General features: G+C 40.9%; 3 protein-coding genes across 6 annotated transcripts; all 3 read left to right on the top strand.

The window, feature by feature from the left end:
- The first annotated feature begins 1,062 nt into the window (after positions 1–1,062).
- Positions 1,063–4,480, top strand: prdx4 (peroxiredoxin 4). Its single transcript, XM_026182803.2, has 7 exons — positions 1,063–1,454; positions 2,274–2,391; positions 2,497–2,613; positions 2,786–2,908; positions 3,295–3,425; positions 3,577–3,611; positions 4,357–4,480. Exons 1-7 carry the CDS (start codon positions 1,247–1,249, stop codon positions 4,405–4,407), a joined length of 783 nt encoding a protein of 260 aa, XP_026038588.1. The 5' UTR covers positions 1,063–1,246; the 3' UTR covers positions 4,408–4,480.
- Positions 4,481–5,524: 1,044 nt separating this feature from the next.
- Positions 5,525–7,115, top strand: LOC113030464 (diamine acetyltransferase 1-like). Its single transcript, XM_026181949.2, has 6 exons — positions 5,525–5,853; positions 5,945–5,996; positions 6,094–6,174; positions 6,280–6,381; positions 6,525–6,565; positions 6,666–7,115. The coding sequence occupies exons 1-6, from the start codon at positions 5,788–5,790 to the stop codon at positions 6,831–6,833; spliced, it is 510 nt and encodes a 169-aa protein (XP_026037734.2). The 5' UTR covers positions 5,525–5,787; the 3' UTR covers positions 6,834–7,115.
- An 877-nt stretch (positions 7,116–7,992) lies between these two features.
- Positions 7,993–16,394, top strand: LOC113030776 (zinc finger Y-chromosomal protein 1). Of its 4 annotated transcripts, none has more exons than XM_026182479.2 (8): positions 7,993–8,249; positions 10,563–10,659; positions 10,917–11,234; positions 12,430–12,579; positions 12,714–12,842; positions 12,935–13,069; positions 13,212–13,355; positions 14,666–16,394. In XM_026182479.2, the coding sequence occupies exons 2-8, from the start codon at positions 10,593–10,595 to the stop codon at positions 15,964–15,966; spliced, it is 2,244 nt and encodes a 747-aa protein (XP_026038264.1). In that variant the 5' UTR covers positions 7,993–8,249; positions 10,563–10,592; the 3' UTR covers positions 15,967–16,394. The 4 variants fall into 4 exon arrangements, with proteins under 4 accessions (XP_026038264.1, XP_026038268.1, XP_026038266.1 ...); XM_026182481.2 differs by having other exon boundaries at positions 8,055–8,305; XM_026182482.2 differs by lacking the exon at positions 7,993–8,249 and adding an exon at positions 9,689–9,708.
- Positions 16,395–19,481: the final 3,087 nt, after the last annotated feature.

The following is a 19,481-nucleotide window of genomic DNA, read 5'->3' as shown; positions in this document are numbered from 1 at the left end:
TCAACTTTACTCAACTATAAAGCTGTGCTCTTACGCCCAGAGCTTGTTCTGTCCTTTAGATACATTTGTTGACATTTTTCCATATGCAGATCAACATGTGAATTTAGAGGCTTTCGCATTTCAAAGCCCTTCAAAGCCCAAAGTCTTCAAGAAGTCTGTGTATTTGGGCTAAATAAAGTAGAAAACAGCGAAGCTGAATTTCCGAGGACTGGACATCGAAAGTGTTTTTATGCTTTTTATGATAAATTTTGTATCGACTAAACCAGAAGTGATCGATACCAATGAAAGTTTTCAGTCTTCTCTGTGTAATTCTATTTGTCAGCTGTCTGCTCAGCAAGGCTGCGTGAGAAAAGAAGCTCTTGTGACCTCAGGGACCTCAAACATGTGTAAGATAAACGCTATGAAAGTTTTCTTTACCTGTCTGGTGCAATGAATAGCTGTCTCCCAGTACTCGGGACGCTCGTCATTGTTTTTGTTTGTCTTTTTTGTGTGCAAAGGTTCTGCAGTGTCATGGCTGCTTTCATGGACACCTTGGGTCCTTTGTCCTCCTATAATATAATCATGATCTTCACAGCTGTAATGATGATGGAGTTGAGGCTGCTGGGGTGCTTATACAGCTTCACTCCCACTGCCATCAATGTCAAGAGGCAGTACTATAAGTAATCTGGAAACTAAATTGTTTTAGTGTCAAGTTTCAAATGCATCATACATGTCTGTATGCTGTCAACACAAACAGTAATAAGCAGCATCACTTTCAATCCTATAAATGGCATTATTGTTACTTTGACCTTCAGATCAATCTAATGACCTTTAAGGAGAGGTCAGAGGTCAAATGTGGCATATTTTAAATCTGTATGTGGTCGCTCTAAGTTACAAGGCTCTTTATCAGTTCTTGACCAATAAAGCTTGATTTTGAAGACATTGGTGGATGTAAGCCAAACTTTAATGGACTGTTAACATTACCCCACTCCACACCTCGACAAAAATATATCAAAATCCATTCAAAACATTTCGAACTATCGTTTTTTCTAGATGAAAACTGGCACTGTGTGTGCACGCCAGTGATACACGCAGTACGCCTGATGGGCTAATTAATTCCAGAAGATGGCAGCAATGCGAAAACAAGGATGTCAGCTACTGGAAAAACCTGAGCGAAGAAGAAGAACAAGGAAGACTGCTCCAATCCTGCAGTAGGTCTGAGGCGCGTTGCTGCTGAGTGGCTACGTGCTGTTAAAGGGACGTAACAATGGAGTCTGCTTTCCACACTGATATGAAGGAGCTTTTCTGTGCTCTGTGCACCGCTCTGCTCCTCCTCGCCACGGTCACGTCTGCAGAGGAAAGCGCTCAGGTGAAAAACCCCCAGTGTCAAAGTTACGCGGGAGGACACGTCTATCCCGGAGAGGCTTTCCGTGTGCCCGTGTCCGACCATTCCCTCCACCTCAGCAAAGCCAAGAGTGAGTTTCTCTCATGCTTTCATCCAGAGAGTGCTGCTAGATTAGCATTTGCATATTTAAAGTGTGCACTGATTTAATTTTTTTTATTTTTTTTTTATTTTTGCTGCTTTCTCCTTCCTGTCAAACTACGACTAGCAGCTTGTGCATGTTGATGTAGCAGGCTGGTGCTGCACAAAGCACCCATGTTATGGTTTAATTTTGCAGTTATTGTTAAAATCCCCAGGTGATATCTTTATTTAAAGTTTAAGCCTAACCTGAACTCTCATGGTTTTTGTAGGACACGTCATACTCTGAAAATCTTGGCATGAGCACCTCTCCCCGCCCCTCTGACACATGACTGTGTGTGGCGCAGTACCTACACTTTTTAATACAGACCTGATAACATAAATAACACTACTTTCAAAATAATAAAAGGGGACCACTAAACTCATGTGATTATGTATGGGAGATTTACTGTGAAGATGTCCGAGTCATTGTCATTACTGCAGGTTTTTCCTCTTCCATATGGAAACATGAGTTTGTAGACTTTACCGGGCAAAGTGCGTAATTTTGCGCCTATTCCACAATTTGCATATTTATGACATGATGCAAATGTACTTTTTAAAAGGTTGGGGAAACCTTTTATCGGCTGAGACTAAAGAAGTCACTTGGATAAGTGACTAAACGTTTCTCCCACTGAAAACACTAAAAACGTCCAGATTAACAGAATCAACCTTTTGGGGCTTATTCCACTGGTTAAATACAGTGCACTGCTAGTTGTAGTACGAAATGCGTTATATTATGTCCAAACGTTTAACTTGGTTTTTCATCCTGGTTTAGTTTCAAAGCCTGCACCCCACTGGGAAGGAACAGCTGTCATCAATGGTGAATTCAAGGAGCTGAAGCTGTCGGACTACAAAGGCAAATACCTCGTTTTTTTCTTCTATCCCCTGGACTTGTAAGTACCATCGAATGCACGTTACATTATCACTTTGCACATTCTGCTGGGATTGCTGCACAGCGTTGTTCTCAAGTGAAAGCATTTGTTTTGTCTTTTCTGCAGCACATTTGTCTGTCCGACTGAGATCATTGCATTCAGTGATCGTCTGCACGAGTTTCAAGCCATCAACACGGAGGTGGTCGCTTGCTCAGTAGATTCCCAGTTCACACACTTGGCCTGGTGAGATTGCTGTTTCCATCACAATTTAATGGCTGAAGATCAACCCTAATAAAAACAGATGATGTTGTATTATTTTGCTCTACTACTTTAACCTTTTGTATGTACTTTTGATAGACTTTTATTCATTTTATGATAATGAAGACTGATGTTTTTTGCTTTCTGTTTTTTACAGGATCAATACTCCCAGGAAGCAGGGTGGACTTGGACAAATGAAAATCCCTCTGCTGTCTGACCTCACTCACCAGATTTCAAAAGACTATGGTGTCTACCTGGAGGACCAAGGACACACACTGAGGTGAAGTTATAGCCATCATCAAAGTTTTATAGCTTAAGCAGCTTAAAGAAATATTGCTTATTATGTAGCATTGTTATGGCTCCTTGCTGTAAGTTAAAGGTTTTATTTGCAGTTGTAAAACTAATGGTTGCGATCAGTGTGTAAATGATAGATGGACTGGGTCTTATACAGTGCTTTTCAACTTTACCTGAGCACTCAAAGTTCGTTATACAACGTGCCTTATTCACCTTATGCAGGAAGGCTTAAATAGTTCTAGAACCACAAATGGCATATATGAGGCAGAGTCCTGCTGCTGACATTTAGATAATTTACCCCCATGGAAACATTAACAGGAAGCATTGAGCAGCCACTCATGCTCTATTCTAACTCATCCATGTCTTCCTCAGGGGTCTATTCATCATTGATGGCAAAGGTATCCTGAGGCAGATCACTATGAACGATCTTCCAGTGGGAAGATCTGTGGATGAAACTTTGCGGTTGGTCCAGGCCTTCCAGTACACAGACAAACATGGAGAAGGTAAAACGATGGATTTTATTATTGGCAGCTGAAATGTCTGACTGTCCTTCGTTTATGCAGAATACCTAGAAACAAACAGCTGGCTGTCAGCTGAGTCTTTGAGCTGTTTCTTCTTTAAATTCTGACTAGTTCTGTGTTATTGTTTTCACAGTGTGTCCAGCAGGATGGAAACCAGGCAGTGACACAGTAAGTATCACTGGGCCAGTGACTAATATGGATCCTTAGGCACTAACTGCTATTGTCTTCCAGCATATTTAAAAAAAAAAAAAAATCAGACAGGCAGCAATGTATTTGTAAAAACTGATGAGCTGTCTCAGGCTGATTGCCATAAAGAAGACTGTATACAAAGATGGATGTAGTTTCTGAGTCTGAAAAGTGAAAGCATGATGGAAGTGCTTTAAAATTGCATTGTTTCTGTTTAGCGGCCAGCAGGGGGCAGCACTAGTTGCAAAAAAGCATCTGACTGTGTAACAGGATTAGAAAATGATCCTGCTGCTCACGTGAACAATGATCTCAGTCTATAGTTTCAAGTCTTCTTAATGCATCATGATTTGATTTAGTAAATTATGGTCCCATTTAGAGTAACATAGACCTTATTATTGACAATTAGGTATACTATGAGATACATTGTCATTGTTTTTGCAAATCAGACCCACCACTTTTTTTTTGTTGTTGTTGTTATTCCTTCAAAAGAGGTTTTATTATTTATTTGTTTAGTTAAAACAGTTCAGTTTGGCCTCGATGGTTTACCTTAAATTATTACCCAGCAATTACACTGCAAAGATAAGAATTCACCTTTTGCTAATTTCTTCCATTGTTAAGTGGGAATTGCACTATGACTAGTTTATTATCAGAAATCTACATTATGTGTCATATAGGTCTTCTTACATGAAATGTGCTGCACACTAATTTAATGATTTCTTTTCCACAGATCATTCCTGATCCTTCAGGCAAGCTGAAGTATTTCGATAAACTGAATTGATGTATTTGTTTTCCCAGTCTCTGAAATCCAACACTTACACTTTAAAATTTCCAATAAAATGTGTTTTCCTAAACTGCTGTGTGTCTGGTCTCTTAAACCATGACGGTGTTGAAAGTGATGTTGAAAAACTAGTTCATGCATTTATTACTTCTAGGCTGGACTATTGTAATTCGTTACTATCAGGATGTCCTTAAAAACTCCCTGAAAAGCCTTCAGCTGATCCAAAATGTTCTGCAGTGACTATATATCCAGTGACTCCCAGATTCTGGAGATACAGAAATGAAACTACTCGTTTCCTCTCTGCTGTCTGTGCTTTGAATTTGATACAATGTAAATATGTGATGAACAAACATTTTGCTGTAAAAAAACAGCCCCAGGCTGTCCAGCATGTGCAGTGAATAATGCAGGTAATGCCTTCAGCATTTACTTAGCATGCTGAAAACTCATTTAATCATTCTAGTTTATAGCTGCAATATGCAAACTTCACTGTGACCTTTGGGCAGCATGATGGCCTGTTGGCTACACTGTTGCCTCAAAGCAAGAAAGTCCTGAGTTCAAATTCAGTCTTTTTGTAGATGCACTTGTTTTTAAAATGCTTTTAAGGACTATTGCAGCAGGGCCCTGCTTGCTTGGCTTTGCAAGAGAAACAAATGCATGCAAAAGTATCAGTGCCACTGTGATTTCAAGGGTAAAATTTGCTCTCGAATGAGTAAAACAAACTCAAATGTTTCATACAATAAGGTAACTGAAGTTTGTTTATCAGCTGCTGGTTACTAACTTGATCACCTATAGATAATGTTCATCCTCAACCACACCCCTCTTTTTTTTAAGCTGTTAAAAGCAGGTTATATAACCTGTTATATAAACTGTTTTTCTTTTCCCACAATGCAAATAACAGCATCTGAATGCAAAGAAGCAGTAAGTTTTAGCAAGGGAAGAACAACCGGCTCAATGTTATGGGTTGATTTTGTATGTAAAATATTTTACACTCATTTTCAAAAGTGGGTTATTCTTTACTCAGCATAACAGATGTGCTTGGCTTTTTTTTTTCTTAGGTCTGGTTAATATTAACCTTTTAAACAACATTCAAATGTCGTCCAGTCAACACAAAGATAAGGGACGAGCAGAAAAGGAAAAGAAACAGGATGTAATGAGCTGTTTGCCCATATATGGGTCACCTTTCTTTCTGGGATGTTTAAAAGAGAAGCGTCTGAAGCTGCTCTGCCACTCTGCAACGCAGCCAATGCAGTTCTGTGTATGTTGGTTTCCCCATTTCATTGTCGGGGGGTAGACTCCTGAGGAGCGGATGAAGAAACAAATTTTGCTTTTGTTTACATTCAGAGGATTAGTGAGCAAAGGGAAAAGGGGTAAAAAGAGAAAATGGCCAGTTTTATATTACGGACAGCTGAACCAAAGGATGTCTCAGATATCCTGCGACTCATAAAGGTAAACCATATGTGAACTGATAATACTTCAAGCCTTTAACTGGGAGTATGCTTAACTAACAGAAATATGACTAAATGACCTTGCCTTTTAGGAGCTTGCTAAATTTGAAGAGATGGAGGAGAAGGTGATGCTGACAGAAAAAGGTGCTGTGATTTAGCTTCACGATGAAGTTTGCATTGATCTGGAGTTTGAGAAAGCTTAAAGATTTAATAATGTTATGGTTTTTTTTGTTTTTTTCAGATCTGCTTGAAGATGGCTTTGGGGATCATCCATTCTACCACTGTTTGGTTGCTGAAGTCCCAAACGATAAGAGCTCAGAAGGTAAAAATGCGCCTCTTAAAAATATTCTCATATTTCTCAGGAACTATTAATGTTGTTCACGGGTCTGATCCACTATTTAATCCCCTGCTCTGTGTTTTCTTCAAGGGTACACTGTGGTTGGGTTTGCTATGTACTACTTTACATATGACCCATGGATTGGAAAGCTTCTGTACCTGGAAGATTTCTTCATCATGCAGGAGTTTCGTGGTATGTTTGATGAAAAGTTTTATTGCAGTGCTAAAGGTTAATGACTAACAGAGGAGAGACTTCTTTCCTACTTTGCGGGACAATTTGTACTCATTGCCAAAGAACTTTCTTAATTGCTCCATGAACACGTAATCTTTCACCAGGTCTTGGCATCGGTTCAAAAGTCCTGAAGGTGCTGAGCGAGGTACTTTTAACATTGCACACTTCAACATTTTTCTGGTGACAGAGTCACCTTTATTTCAGCTGCATTCACGCGTGCACTTTTCTTTTCTCCTTTTTCCTAGACGGCAGTGAAGACCCGCTGTAGCGCCATGCATTTTATAGTAGCAGAAAACAACACCAAGTCTATTGAGTTCTACAAGAGAAGAGGTGCAGCGGATCTGTCCTCTGAGGAGGGGTGGCGTCTTTTTGCCATTGAAAAGAAAAATCTGCTGAAAATGTCTGCCAAATAGAGTTTGCCACTCTTAAACTTGTACTGATGTCTGGTGATAGCAGTGAACTTTGCTCTATGTGATCAGTGACTTGGAGCAGCCTCAATAAATGCATTTATCAATCAGCTGTTCCCTTCTGATCACAAACCATGTCTGGGACTTTTGAGGTCATTGCTAAATTTACACTGATCTCAGAAGTTTGATGAATGAACACTGAAACGTGATAATTACATAATAATCTACCACAGCTGGAAAGTTTGTGAGACTTGAACAAGCATGCTAATAAATACATTAATAAATATAGATTTTGTGTGTTTGGGATTTTCCATCACAACCTACATATCATCCTGTGCCTCTTTGCTATGTTGCCTTTCCCAAGCTGACTAATATTATAGTGCTTTTTTTAAATCATATGCACATTGTAATTCAATCAGACCTTAGAATTATAATACGGCATTAAGAGTTTCTGGGATCATTTTACTCATTAAATGCTGAAATGTCACAATATAAGAGAAAACAAAAGGCCCTCTTACATACTGAGTAATTTTAACAAAAGTGAAAGTGTAGAAGTGTGTATGCATAAAGATAAGTATGGAGAAGCTGTTACTATTACTGATTAACTGCAATAAAAACCCTATCAGTAGATAAACGGCAACATATTTAAAACTGATGGATGCATTTCAGATATTTTCTGTCTAATTTCTGGAAATTTTTAACTGCACTTTAGTTTTATTTTCTTTTTAGATCACTTTTAATGGAGTTCAAAAGAAGCGCAGTTAACACACTATTTGGGAGAACATAAACTACCCAGGTACAGTTGTGCTGCAGATGTGGGGAAAAACAGCTATACTTGTAGGCTTAACAAAACTGCAGAAGTGATAGGTTCATTCATAAAATAGGGCAGTCGTCGGTTTGTTTAAATGTTGAAGCAATGCTCTCTATCTTGAGGTCATAGTTTAATTGTCCTTTTATTGTGATGCACTCTGTTGTTTGGCGCGAACTGACGTAGTCCTCAGTCAAATTATTTGCTGATACACCGAGCCATGGAGCATAAACTAATTAGAGTTACCGCTGCAACGCACGCTTTCACACGACCCGCGTTGTTCTTTAGATTATGGCCTGTTTGGTGCCTGTCGGGCTGATTTCCACCACAACCCTTCCGCATTTTCCTGCTGCTCTCGGGCTGTGACGTGTCGTGCTGACGGCGGCCTCGGAGCTGGAGGAGCGGGGGGCTGTAGCATGACAAGATCTGGCTCGAGACGTCCTGCTTTGCTTTCAGCGGTGCTCCTGAATCAACCCCTAACCCCTCCTTCTCTTCTCCTCTCCGGCCCGCCCAAATAACACAAAATTCCCGACTGAATCCTGCCCGAGTCTGGGGGAACCAGGCGGCCTGGGAAGCCGAGGAGCGGACAGAGGCATCCCTGCAGCACGAATCTGGTACGCGGCTCGTTTTTGTGCCAAAGGCGTCCGATTTCAGAGCTGTGTTTGCATTTGTACGTGCCCGTGGCCTTTTGTTTTTTACATGCATGTTGTATTTTAATTTATTTCTTTATTTTTTCTGAGAGGCCGCAAAGGGTTGGGCCTTTTCTTTTCTGGGCCGGGGCCTCAATAGAGGCCGTAATTGGCAAATCAGGCCTATCCCGTTAGCTAGCGAGCCACCCGGAAAAAAGGGATTGTATATTCGTCTGTCGTAGTTGACCATCGGCATTTGTTATCGATAGCTGACGGCTGATATGCAACGCACCATTCAGCCTCAGTTTCGTCTGACACCTTGTCGTCGCCGAGGAGTAGTTTAATAAACGTTAAAATTAGCATTCGTCCAGCAGTTAAGCTAACAAAATGGCGGACGCTTGTGTGATGGAAATTGGTTGTAGAAAAGGTATGTGTGTGTGTGGGTTCAGCCCTCCTCTCGCTAGCTGGCCGGTACAGAGCGACATAAGTGTGCACTTAACGAAAGCCTCGTTTCTTTGCATCTTTATCTTTTCGCATCTGTATGTGTGCGTGCAATCAGCCTTTTCTAAACGTCTGTTTGCACCGTGACAGTCGGGCTTTGCATGTGTAATCAGTGCTAATCTTCCTCCAGTGGTCAATTGAAGACATTGCCGTGAATCACCTCATCGGGATTTGTGTTGTGCTATAGATTTCTCGTAGTGTGTCCGATCGCCCGAGTTTTTAAAATTAATTATTTTTTTATGTGATGTCGGTGTCTTTTGAGCACAAGTGATGCGGGGTTGTGCCGCACATCTTCCTCACACCGTTGTCATATTTTTCCACCTGGAGGTGGGGGGATGGTACATTCAGTGGAAATTAAATGGCAACCCGGTTGCATCGTTTTCTGTTTACACCTCAGTGTTCCCTTGTGTTAGTTTCAGAGAGATATCTGTGTTGTTTTTCTTGTCCTACATTAGCTCAACTTTACCTCCATTTTTTGGGTGGGGAGGCGAAACGTGTCTTTGATTCTGTTAACTGTAGTGATGCGGGCATGACAATAATGGCACTGGTCATTTTAGTTTCTGTCCGTTATCGCATACACGAGCTAACAGTGTAAAGCACATTTTATTTATTTATTTTTTTTTAATTTTGTGGTGTCCCTTTTAAAAATAGGTTAAAACCACAAAGCTGAAGTCGTGGGGTTTATGTGTGTGTGTGTGTGTGTGTGTGAGAATTAAAGGTCAAATAATTTGGATCTTCACAAAGAAACACTGCGTGAGCCAAGGCAAGGCTACAGCGCGATTTTAACCAGGGTTGTTCTTGATAAAGTTCGATTCAAAAGTTGGTTTATAGAGTACTGTGAGGTAACAATCAAGTCTTTGAAGCCTGATTTGGATGCTTGACGGCTTTTAATGCTCCAGGGCAGAGAAGAGCACACTTTCTATGGGACAAAACGAGAACTGAGGTTAGTGAGTGTACACCATGTTTACAGTATCAAGCCCACAGATGTCCATACATGCCCCGTTTGCTGTAAAGTGAATCTTGAAAGGATAGGCATTAACTGTTATGGTGGTAGCAGGGAATTGTGCAGCAAAGGCCAGTGATGGAGGAGTGTGGGTGACTGTAGAAAAGCATGGACTCAACCAAAGTGGGGGGAAAAAAGATGACTTTTAAAAGTTGATTTAATATACTTTATGCTTCTCTGTTGAGGGCTTCTGAAGTGGAGCATATCATAAAAAGTTTGAGAACCACTTTGTTAAGGAACTGCTCAAGCTACAGTACTTGTACAATGCCAGGCCACTGGTCTGTATCATGTGATTCACGTTACAGTGATTCAACAAGTTATACTAAGTCTTTTTTTGAAAACACGCTGGATGCCAGGCACATTAGGGGCTTCATGGGGTAGTGTGGAAAAGAAATGACACCAGCATTGTTGGGCTAACATTTGGCGATGTTGGCCACGTTTGTATTAGCAGCTCGTGTGGTAACTCTGACAAATTGAAATGGATTTAAAGCAGATTTGGGACATAAACATATGATTTTTTTTTTTTTTAAATCTTTTTTTTTTTTTAGTTCCAGTGGCTTGAGGCTGTCAAAGCAGCAGTGCTTTCATCACATATCGTGTGTGTGTGTGTGTCCTGAGTAACCTGGAGTGGCTGCTCTGAGTGTCATACAGAAAAGCATAACCGTACACCTGTAAAATATTGTATAAGAAGGGCAATGGTGTGTAACAGCATTACAATATATAAGTAACCTATTATCTGCATAATTTTCTGCCTGTGCTTACTTGATACTAAGCTGTCTATCATTTGGTTTCAGCTGTCCAGTAACAAATGCAGTGCGAGGACAATGGATGAGGATGTCACCAGGCTTGCAATACATTCTGAAGAGCCTAAAATAATATTGCACGGATCGGGTAATTAGCAATGCTTATACTTACAGAGTACGTCTTGCTGGTATGAGAAGTACAATAGTACTAGCAGGATTTCTTTCTTTTTTGTGGATAGCCAGATAACTTTAAATATTTGAGTGAAAGTGTTGTTTGGAAGGAGATGACATGACCATCCAGAGCAAAGTCATATTATGACTGTATGACCATTTAAATCATTATCACACAATAAACCCTTGCTCTTCACTGTTATCTGGTTAACCATGCAATCCTGCTTCTTCTAGATGAAGGTGGTGCCGGCGGGCAGGAGTTTGTTGTGGAGCTTCAAGAGACTGTGTTGGTGTCAGAAGGCGAAGGGGAAGGCATGGCAGTTCACAGGTTCGCCCCAGACGAGCTTGTGATCCAGGATGCTGTTGAGGATGTGGTTTCTGAGTACGTGCACTGCGATGAAGATGAAGATGTTGCTGTAGAAACCTGTGTGATGGCTCTGGACGGTGAGGAGGAAGGTGTTGCCATGGGAGACATCCCTGAAGATGGGCTGGACCCAGAGCAGCAGGAGGACGATGACCAAGATGGCTGTGGAGATTATCTAATGATATCCTGTAAGTTTACTAGACTGTGCTGCATTTACACTTAGCATACATGTCTTTGGTTTGTTGTATTATTATTATTATTATTATTATTATTATTATCTGTATAATATCTGTCGCTTGGAGAGATGGAAAATTTATATGCATTTGCGGTGCATTTAAAAGGAAACATCCATGTAAATGACAGGACGAAAGGTTTAAATCTACAGTGTAGGCTAACATGCACCTTCCCACCTGCAGAAACGTAGACCTCAACAACTAATGTAAACACAGTTTATAGATTAGCACAGTGATAGTACCCCTGTGAAATTAAATCAATGGTTTTAACCATATGTAGCTTGCTCATTGTGCTGTGGCAGCCCAACTGCCATGGTGGTGGCAGATGGCTGCCCCTCCCTCAGCCTGGTTCTGTTAAAGGTTTCTACCTGTTGAAAGGGAGTTTTTCCCTCCCACTGTCACTCAGTGGTTGCTCATAGGGGATCGTATGATTGTTCAGCTTTTTTTATAAATAAAACTGAATTGAATGTAAATAAGCAAATCTTTCTCATTTTCAATGTGTTTTTGAATGTGTCAAGTTTTCCTTGTTATTATATATTGTACAAGTTGAAGCACTTATGTGTTTGGCTTAGTTTGCCTTAGTTACTTTGCACATCCAGCTACATAACTACTGCATGTGCACACCCCTGCTGGGGAAAAAATATCACACTTATAGCCACATAATGAGCTGAGGTGGTCAGTTTGTGTTTTTGTTTTTCCCAGGCTTATTTAAAATTACAAAATTGTGGACAGACACACTGTACAACTTCTTTCTCTTGCATAGTAGTAGTTTGCATTGAAACAAAACAAAAGATCAGTTTTTTTTGTTTTTTGTTTTTTTTGGGGGGGGGGGGGGGGGTGGACTCATTTACTCTAATTTCCCTGAGTACCCGGAGATTTTCTTCATAAATGCTATGAAGATGTTAGTTTGAAAAGGTGGAATTGAAGGGTTTTTTGTTGCTGTTGTTTTTTTTGTTTTTTATAAGCGATCATACTAAATCATGATAAGTTTTGATCTTTAGATTTAATATTTAGATAAGCTTCTTAAACGATTGAGTACCTTATTTGCACTCATTTCATGTAAATATTTCCAGTATGTCATAATTAAACTGCTACAAAGTCTCTGCTGGTGACTCTGTTTAATCAAGTCTGATGTGTGTCCCTTTGCTAGTGGATGAAGCTGGTAAAATGGTGTCTGAGGATGGAACAGAGGTGACAGTGGAAGGAGCTGTGGAGGACCAGGAAGTGGAGAAAGATGAGGATGGACAAGAGGTGATAAAGGTCTACATCTTCAAGGCTGATTCTGGGGAAGATGACATGGGTGAGTGGCAGTTAGCTTTCTGTTAATAAAAGAATCATGATAATAAATAATACTGGCTGAATCCTGCAGAAAGCCTTTCTATTTGGGTCTATTTTTCAGAAAGTAGAGAACTGAACTTAAGTTTCATTGTGCAGGAGAATCTGTTGACATCAGTGACGGGGACACAGAGAACGTAGCGTTAACAGAGTCTTCGGGCCATACGCTCAGAGAGAAGATGGTTTACATGTCTGTCGGGGATTCTCATCACAATCAAGGAAACCACGGTGAGTCATCTGGATGCAAGGAGCGGGGACAGCTGTCATGAAACTGAACGTCACCAGTTTTTTGGTTTTGTACCTGTTGGGCTCATCTACAGGTGGGTCCAAGGTGACTGATGAGGTTTATATGGAGGTGGTGGTAGGAGGCGAAGAGCCAGTAACTCACGACCGCTCGTATGACAGCGTGTCTCTAAGCAAGGACTTCATGCCTGTGGCCTGGGCAGCTGCTTATGGTCAGCACCCTTGTCTATTAAATTGCTTTAAAAACCACACTGGAAGCCTGTGCATCAACCACGTCTCTTGGTGTCCTGGTTAAGCTTTACACGCACCGGTTTTGTTTGTTTATATGCCAAAGACGTGCCGTTTTTCTCACAGGTGCAGAAGATAGTGAGAGTTGTGAGAACCGGAACGGTGCAGCCAGCGCGCTGCTGCATATCGACGAATCGGACGGGGTGGACGAAATCAACAGACAGCGCAACAAGACCAAGAGGCGGTCAGAGCCTCGACAAGTCCAGACAGGTGAGAACGGCACAAATCAGACACAGACTTCTCAGGCTTGTTTGGATAAAAATGAGGATTTGTCTAGTCTTTTTAGGACTGAATAGCAGAAGAGATGATGAAAGCAGCGGCTCTATCAGTAACAATTAATTTTGAGATATATTATAATAGTGAGGTTTTTTTTTACACCAGTGCCCTTTTTTTTTTTTTTTTTTCTTCTTAAGTAAATTAAGAGTGTGGTATAACTAAGCGTAGTTGTTATTTTCACATTGTTGGCTGTGCATATTTCTACAGTTTGTACAGCACCATCCAAACCAGTTCAGTGTGTTAGAACAGCGGTCCCCAACCCCCGGGCCTCGGACCGGTAACGGTCCGTGAGTCGTTTGGTACCGGGCCGCGAGAGTTGAGGCTCAGGTGTGAAATGTATAGTTTTCAGGGTTTTTATCGGTTTTCAGCGTCATTTTGTTATCGTTTACTTGGTTTTCCTGGGTCTTTTCACGTGTGTTATGAATAAATCTTCTTTTTTTCGGTACTGGTACTAGTTTTATTTTGTTGTATTTATCCGCGACACCTTAAAGGCCGGTCCGTGGCGCAAAAAAGGTTGGAGACCGCTGTGTTAGAAGCAAAAACTTCTTCTGATCTTGTTTAATAGTTGTTGACGAGCAGCTTCATTGTGCATTACCGCCCACTCCTGGCAGTTGTAACACATTACATCCTAAAAGGCAATTATGAGAAAAACTGAGAAAATATGCAATTTGTATAAAAAAATAACTGCATTATTTATTTATTCTAAAATCATGCCTGTTTGTATTTGGCATTAGCACTCAATATAATACATAATATGATTTTTATTTTTTATAGTGGTTAGCACAGTTTAAAAGGGCTCATTGTTTATGACTTTCCTGCTAGCGGCAGTTAACTAGTTTATCCGGTTTATTGTACTGATGGGCTGTTTTGATGACACCTCTTTATTTAAATACGATTGTCTCTGAGCAGTAAAAGCTGGTTGACATTGAATTCAGATTTTATTTGTACACTAAGCTTGATTAAAAGCACACAATTACTGTGTGCTGCTGCACAGTACATGTTCTACTTTTGTTGCTTTAATTTTCAGTTCAGTTCATATTCAATATTGTACAGCGAAACATTTAATTTATATATATAATTTCACCAGTATTGAAATACTGAAGATAAACACTGTTCTTCAAAAAAAACAAAAAAAAAAGCTTCTGTTTATGAAGGAAATGACCAGCGATGTGGTCATTTCCTTCTCCCTTTTATTTATTTATTTTTTCTCAAATTGAATTTTAATTTTTTCTCTTTCTCTCCAGCCATTATCATCGGTCCATATGGTCAGCCCCTCACCGTTTACCCCTGCATGCTCTGTGGTAAGAAGTTCAAATCACGAGGCTTCTTGAAACGCCACACCAAGAATCACCACCAGGATGTTTTGACCAGGAAAAAGTACCAATGCACAGACTGTGATTTTACCACCAACAAGAAAGCCAGCCTCCACAATCACATGGAGGTGCATGCTCTGAGCAGCAAGGCCCCTTTCGAGTGTGAAATGTGTGGCAAGGAGTTCCACCAGCAGGCGGCACTATTTTCTCACAGACTGCAGCACCACCACCGGGAGCCCAAGAGCCAGCCACCTCCACCTCCCACCAAGATGCATAAATGCAAGTTTTGTGACTATGAAACTGCCGAGCAAGGGCTGCTCAATCGACACTTATTGGCAGTTCACAGCAAAAGCTTCCCCCACATCTGTGTGGAATGTGGCAAAGGCTTTCGACATCCTTCGGAGTTAAAGAAACACATGCGCACTCACACCGGCGAGAAGCCTTACTCCTGCCTGTACTGCGACTATAAGTCAGCCGATTCCTCTAATCTCAAAACGCACATCAAGACTAAGCATAGCAAAGAGATGCCATACAAATGTGAGCGCTGTTTCCAGACGTTTGCAGAGGAGGAGGAGTTAATGCAGCATGGATTAACGCACGAGGAGAATAAGACCCACCATTGTGCCCACTGTGATCACAAAAGTTCCAACTCCAGTGACCTGAAGCGTCACATCATATCTGTTCATACCAAGGACTATCCCCACAAATGCGCCGTTTGTGGGAAAGGCTTCCACCGGCCGTCTGAACTGAAGAAGCACTCGGTATCCCACCGTACTAAGAAAGTCCATCAGTGCCGGCACTGCAACTTTAAAATCGCAGACCCCTTTGTTCTCAGTCGCCACATCTTGTCAGTCCACACAAAGGAGCAACAGGCCTCACCTGAAAAGAGTGAGACCAAGAGGACAGAAACGCACACTCCTGCTGTGACGCCGAAAAAGTCCGGGCCCAGCGGGTCGAGCAGCTCTGGTCCGCCGGCAAGAGTTAGCGCGGCCAGCTTAGCCAGCAGCGTGACTGTAGTTATTGGCAAAGGACAAAAAGAAAGGCGGATTTACCAGTGCCAGTACTGCGACTACAGTACCGGCGACGCGTCGGGTTTCAAGCGCCACGTGATTTCCATTCACACAAAGGACTACCCGCACCGCTGCGAGATCTGTTCGAAGGGCTTCCGACGACCCTCGGAGAAGAACCAGCATATCATGCGTCACCACAAAGATGTGGTGCAGGCAGAGTGACTCTGACTGAGCCAAATACTGTGCCACAGCAAAGAACAATGTTGAAGCATCCGTCAGACCCCGACCACCGCGCCCTCGGCACGTCGCCATTCACATTGAAGTAGTGCGGAGTGTGTGTGCTGCACTCGGTCCATTCTGTTGTTTTGCTCTTTTTAAATCCTCGGCCTACTGTTTGTTCAGATATGTATACACGTGTAGATAACATTAATGCTCTGTCAGAGTTAGCAAACCAAGCCCCTCTGTAGACTCGCACTTTTAACTGCATGTCCCTTGGTGGTGACAGTGTGCATGGCAGATTGTGCAGATGTCTCTTTGTAGATACACTTTTTTTTTTTTTTTTTTTAACTTTTGCAAATAGCAATCAGTTCTCAATCAGAATGGTCCTAATTATTTGTCTTAAAAACAGATGTGTAATTTTAAAAATGTTTGCATAATTTTCTTAAAATGTATTTAACAGCAGTTTGGATTAACAACCTGTTTCCAGTAGCACTTGGTAAAAAAAGCGCGTGTGTGTGTGTGTGTGAGTGGGAGAGAGAGAAAGAAACAGAGGGAGCTTGAGGGACAAAAAAAGCAGCGCAGCCGTTGTGCTTCCTTTGCTCTGACCCGACCACTTTGTAACATAATGCTTCCTGGTGCGTTGACTAAACTCACAAATACAGGCAGAGGGGGAGTCACTCTAAGCTTCGTCGGCAGGGGGTTTATGCTCATTGATTTGCTACAAAAACACAGTGAGAAACTGGATGCATCATGTTGGTGAATAAGGTTTCACACGTGCACACAAATCCGAACGCTGTCACTTGCCCTCAATGCTTGGTTATCAAATGTCCAATATTTCTGTTACAAGTCCAAAAGCGTACTGTACGTTGTTCAGAACAAGTGCCCAAAGCTGTAGAGATGACACCCTCACTAACAGTATTATTTTTATTTTTATTTTTTTTAAATTAACGCATTAATGCTTTCTCGGAAGTGAAATCCTTTTAATTTGACATGACTTTTTCTTTTCTTTCTTTTTTTTATTTTTAAAATATGTGAAGAGAGGAAAATGTTTCCTCCTCAATTTCTTTTGAAAACTGATGAACTGTTCATAAAAAAATTTTTTTTGTAACAATTGACATATCTTTTAAATCACTGAAAAAGGGTAATCTGCAAGTATCAGTATGCTACCAATGTTAGACTGGGTTATAAAAAATATGCCAGATCAGTGTCCTAATATAAGTGTCTGGTCTAAATGAGAGTTGAATAGTATATCTGGTGCTGCTGTTATAAAACTAAGGACTGAACTCTGATTTCTCCTACACAGATGTACTTTTGCCTGTAGAAAGGGAAACATGTATATCTTTTTAGATGCAACTTCAGAAGACAGGTGCTGGTGGTGTACATGTACTTTTGGCTTTTTACATTTTTTTTTTTTTTTTCATTTTTTTGTTATCACCTGTGATTATCTGTTTTATATTTATTTCATTTACAAGTTGTTGTATAGTTAAGTGTAACTAGACTTCTATGGGACGTAAATTATTGTTTTGTATACAGATCTGTACAAAGCGTGTAGATGTAAACACTTGATTAAAAAGGAGATCTCAACTGTGTTGTTGTGGATGTACTTCAGCGTATTTGTTAAAAAAGATAATAAAGCAAAGTATTTTAGCTGTTTGGGAGTTTTTGTTTGCCAGCAAATAGTTGGATTCAATTCAGTTTTATTTATATGGAGTCAAATGATAACAACAGTTGTCTCAAGGTGAAAGGCCCTAGAATAGCCCCAGGTTTGGCCAGGTGATGCTCAAATGGAAGGAGTAATAAGGGGATCATTTATTTATTTATTTTTATAAAATCTGAATGTTTTGGAAGCATGATAATATTTTCACCCAGTCTCCAAGTAGAACTGCCTGAACTTGCAGTGAATACAACTTTACCGAACACAAGTGTAGAATGAGACATTTTGCCTTTTCATGCAATCTGTTAACAACAAAGCTTTGGCTGCCCTGTTGTTGATGGTGTAAGTCAGGTAGTGGTCATCATACTTCACATCAGCTATGCACAAGTCAGAGTGTCCACAGACTTTCAATAATAAAGCCAAGTAGATGATGTAAAAATAGGAATGGTTAAGTAGTGCATTCATAATCAGTTGTATGTGTCAACTATGTGGGCACCTCAGTCTTGTTGGGATGAAGGAAAGTTGTGTAACATGTACCATAAGGGCTTCAAAGACATCGTTTAAACAGTAGTCGTCTTATTAGTTATTACGCATCTCCTTTTAAATATTTACAGTGGCTTGCAAAAGTATTCGGCCCCCTTGAACTTTTCCAGATTTTGTCACATTACAGCCACAAACATGAATCAATTTTATTGGAGTTCCACGTGAAAGACCAACACAAAGTGGTGCACACGTGAGAAGTGGAGCGAAAATCATACATGATTCCAAACATTTTTTACAAATAACTGCAATGTGGGGTGTGCGTAATTATTCAGCCCCCTGAGTCAATACTTTGTAGAACCACCTTTTGCTGCAATTACAGCTGCCAGTCTTTTAGGGTCTGTCTCTACCAGCTTTGCACATCTAGAGACTGAAATCTTTGCCCATTCTTCTTTGCAAAACAGCTCCAGCTCAGTCAGATTAGATGGACAGCGTTTGTGAACAGCAGTTTTCAGATCTTGCCACAGATTGGATTTAGATCTGGATTTTGACTGGGCCATTCTAACACATGGATATGTTTTGTTTTAAGCCATTCCATTGTTGCCCTGGCTTTATGTTTAGGGTCGTTGTCCTGCTGGAAGGTGAACCTCCGCCCCAGTCTCAAGTCTTTTGCAGACTCCAAGAGGTTTTCTTCTAAGATTGCCCTGTACTTGGCTCCATCCATCTTCCCATCAACTCTGACCAGCTTCCCTGTCCCTGCTGAAGAGAAGCACCCCCAGAGCATGATGCTGCCACCACCACAGTGGGGATGGTGTGTTCAGAGTGATGTGCAGTGTTAGTTTTCCACCGCACATAGCGTTTTGCATTTTGGCCAAAAAGTTCCATTTTGGTCTCATCTGACCAGAGCAGCTTCTTCCACATGTTTGCTGGGTCCCCCACATGGCTTGTGGCAAACTGCAAACGGGACTTCTTATGGTTTTCTGTTAACAATGGCTTTCTTCTTGCCACTCTTCCATAAAGGCCAACTTTGTGCACTGCACGACTAATAGTTGTCCTATGGACAGATTCCCCCACCTGAGCTGTAGATCTCTGCAGTTCGTCCAGAGTCACCATGGGCCTCTTGGCTGCATTTCATTAATATTTTTCAACACACAGATGGTTGAATCTGTCTTCAGTTTACCAGGAGTTGGAACAATTGCACAAGTGCTGCTTATTACTTGCAAATGTGCCACAATTTCAATGGAAATAAAAAGGCTTTCCAGTGGTGTAAGGTTTATTGCCACAGAGCATTGTTACAAAAAAGAAAGTTTCAACCAAAAGCTAATTTTCTACTTTTTTACATAACACTGTTCTCTTCAGGACTTTCAGATATGAAAAGTATATT

The sequence above is a fragment of the Astatotilapia calliptera genome, chromosome 10 (assembly GCF_964374335.1).
Source record: "Astatotilapia calliptera chromosome 10, fAstCal68.1, whole genome shotgun sequence".
Taxonomy (NCBI): domain Eukaryota; kingdom Metazoa; phylum Chordata; class Actinopteri; order Cichliformes; family Cichlidae; genus Astatotilapia; species Astatotilapia calliptera.
Note: the sequence above shows the minus strand (reverse complement) of the source record. Positions and strands in the feature narration are given on the sequence as shown.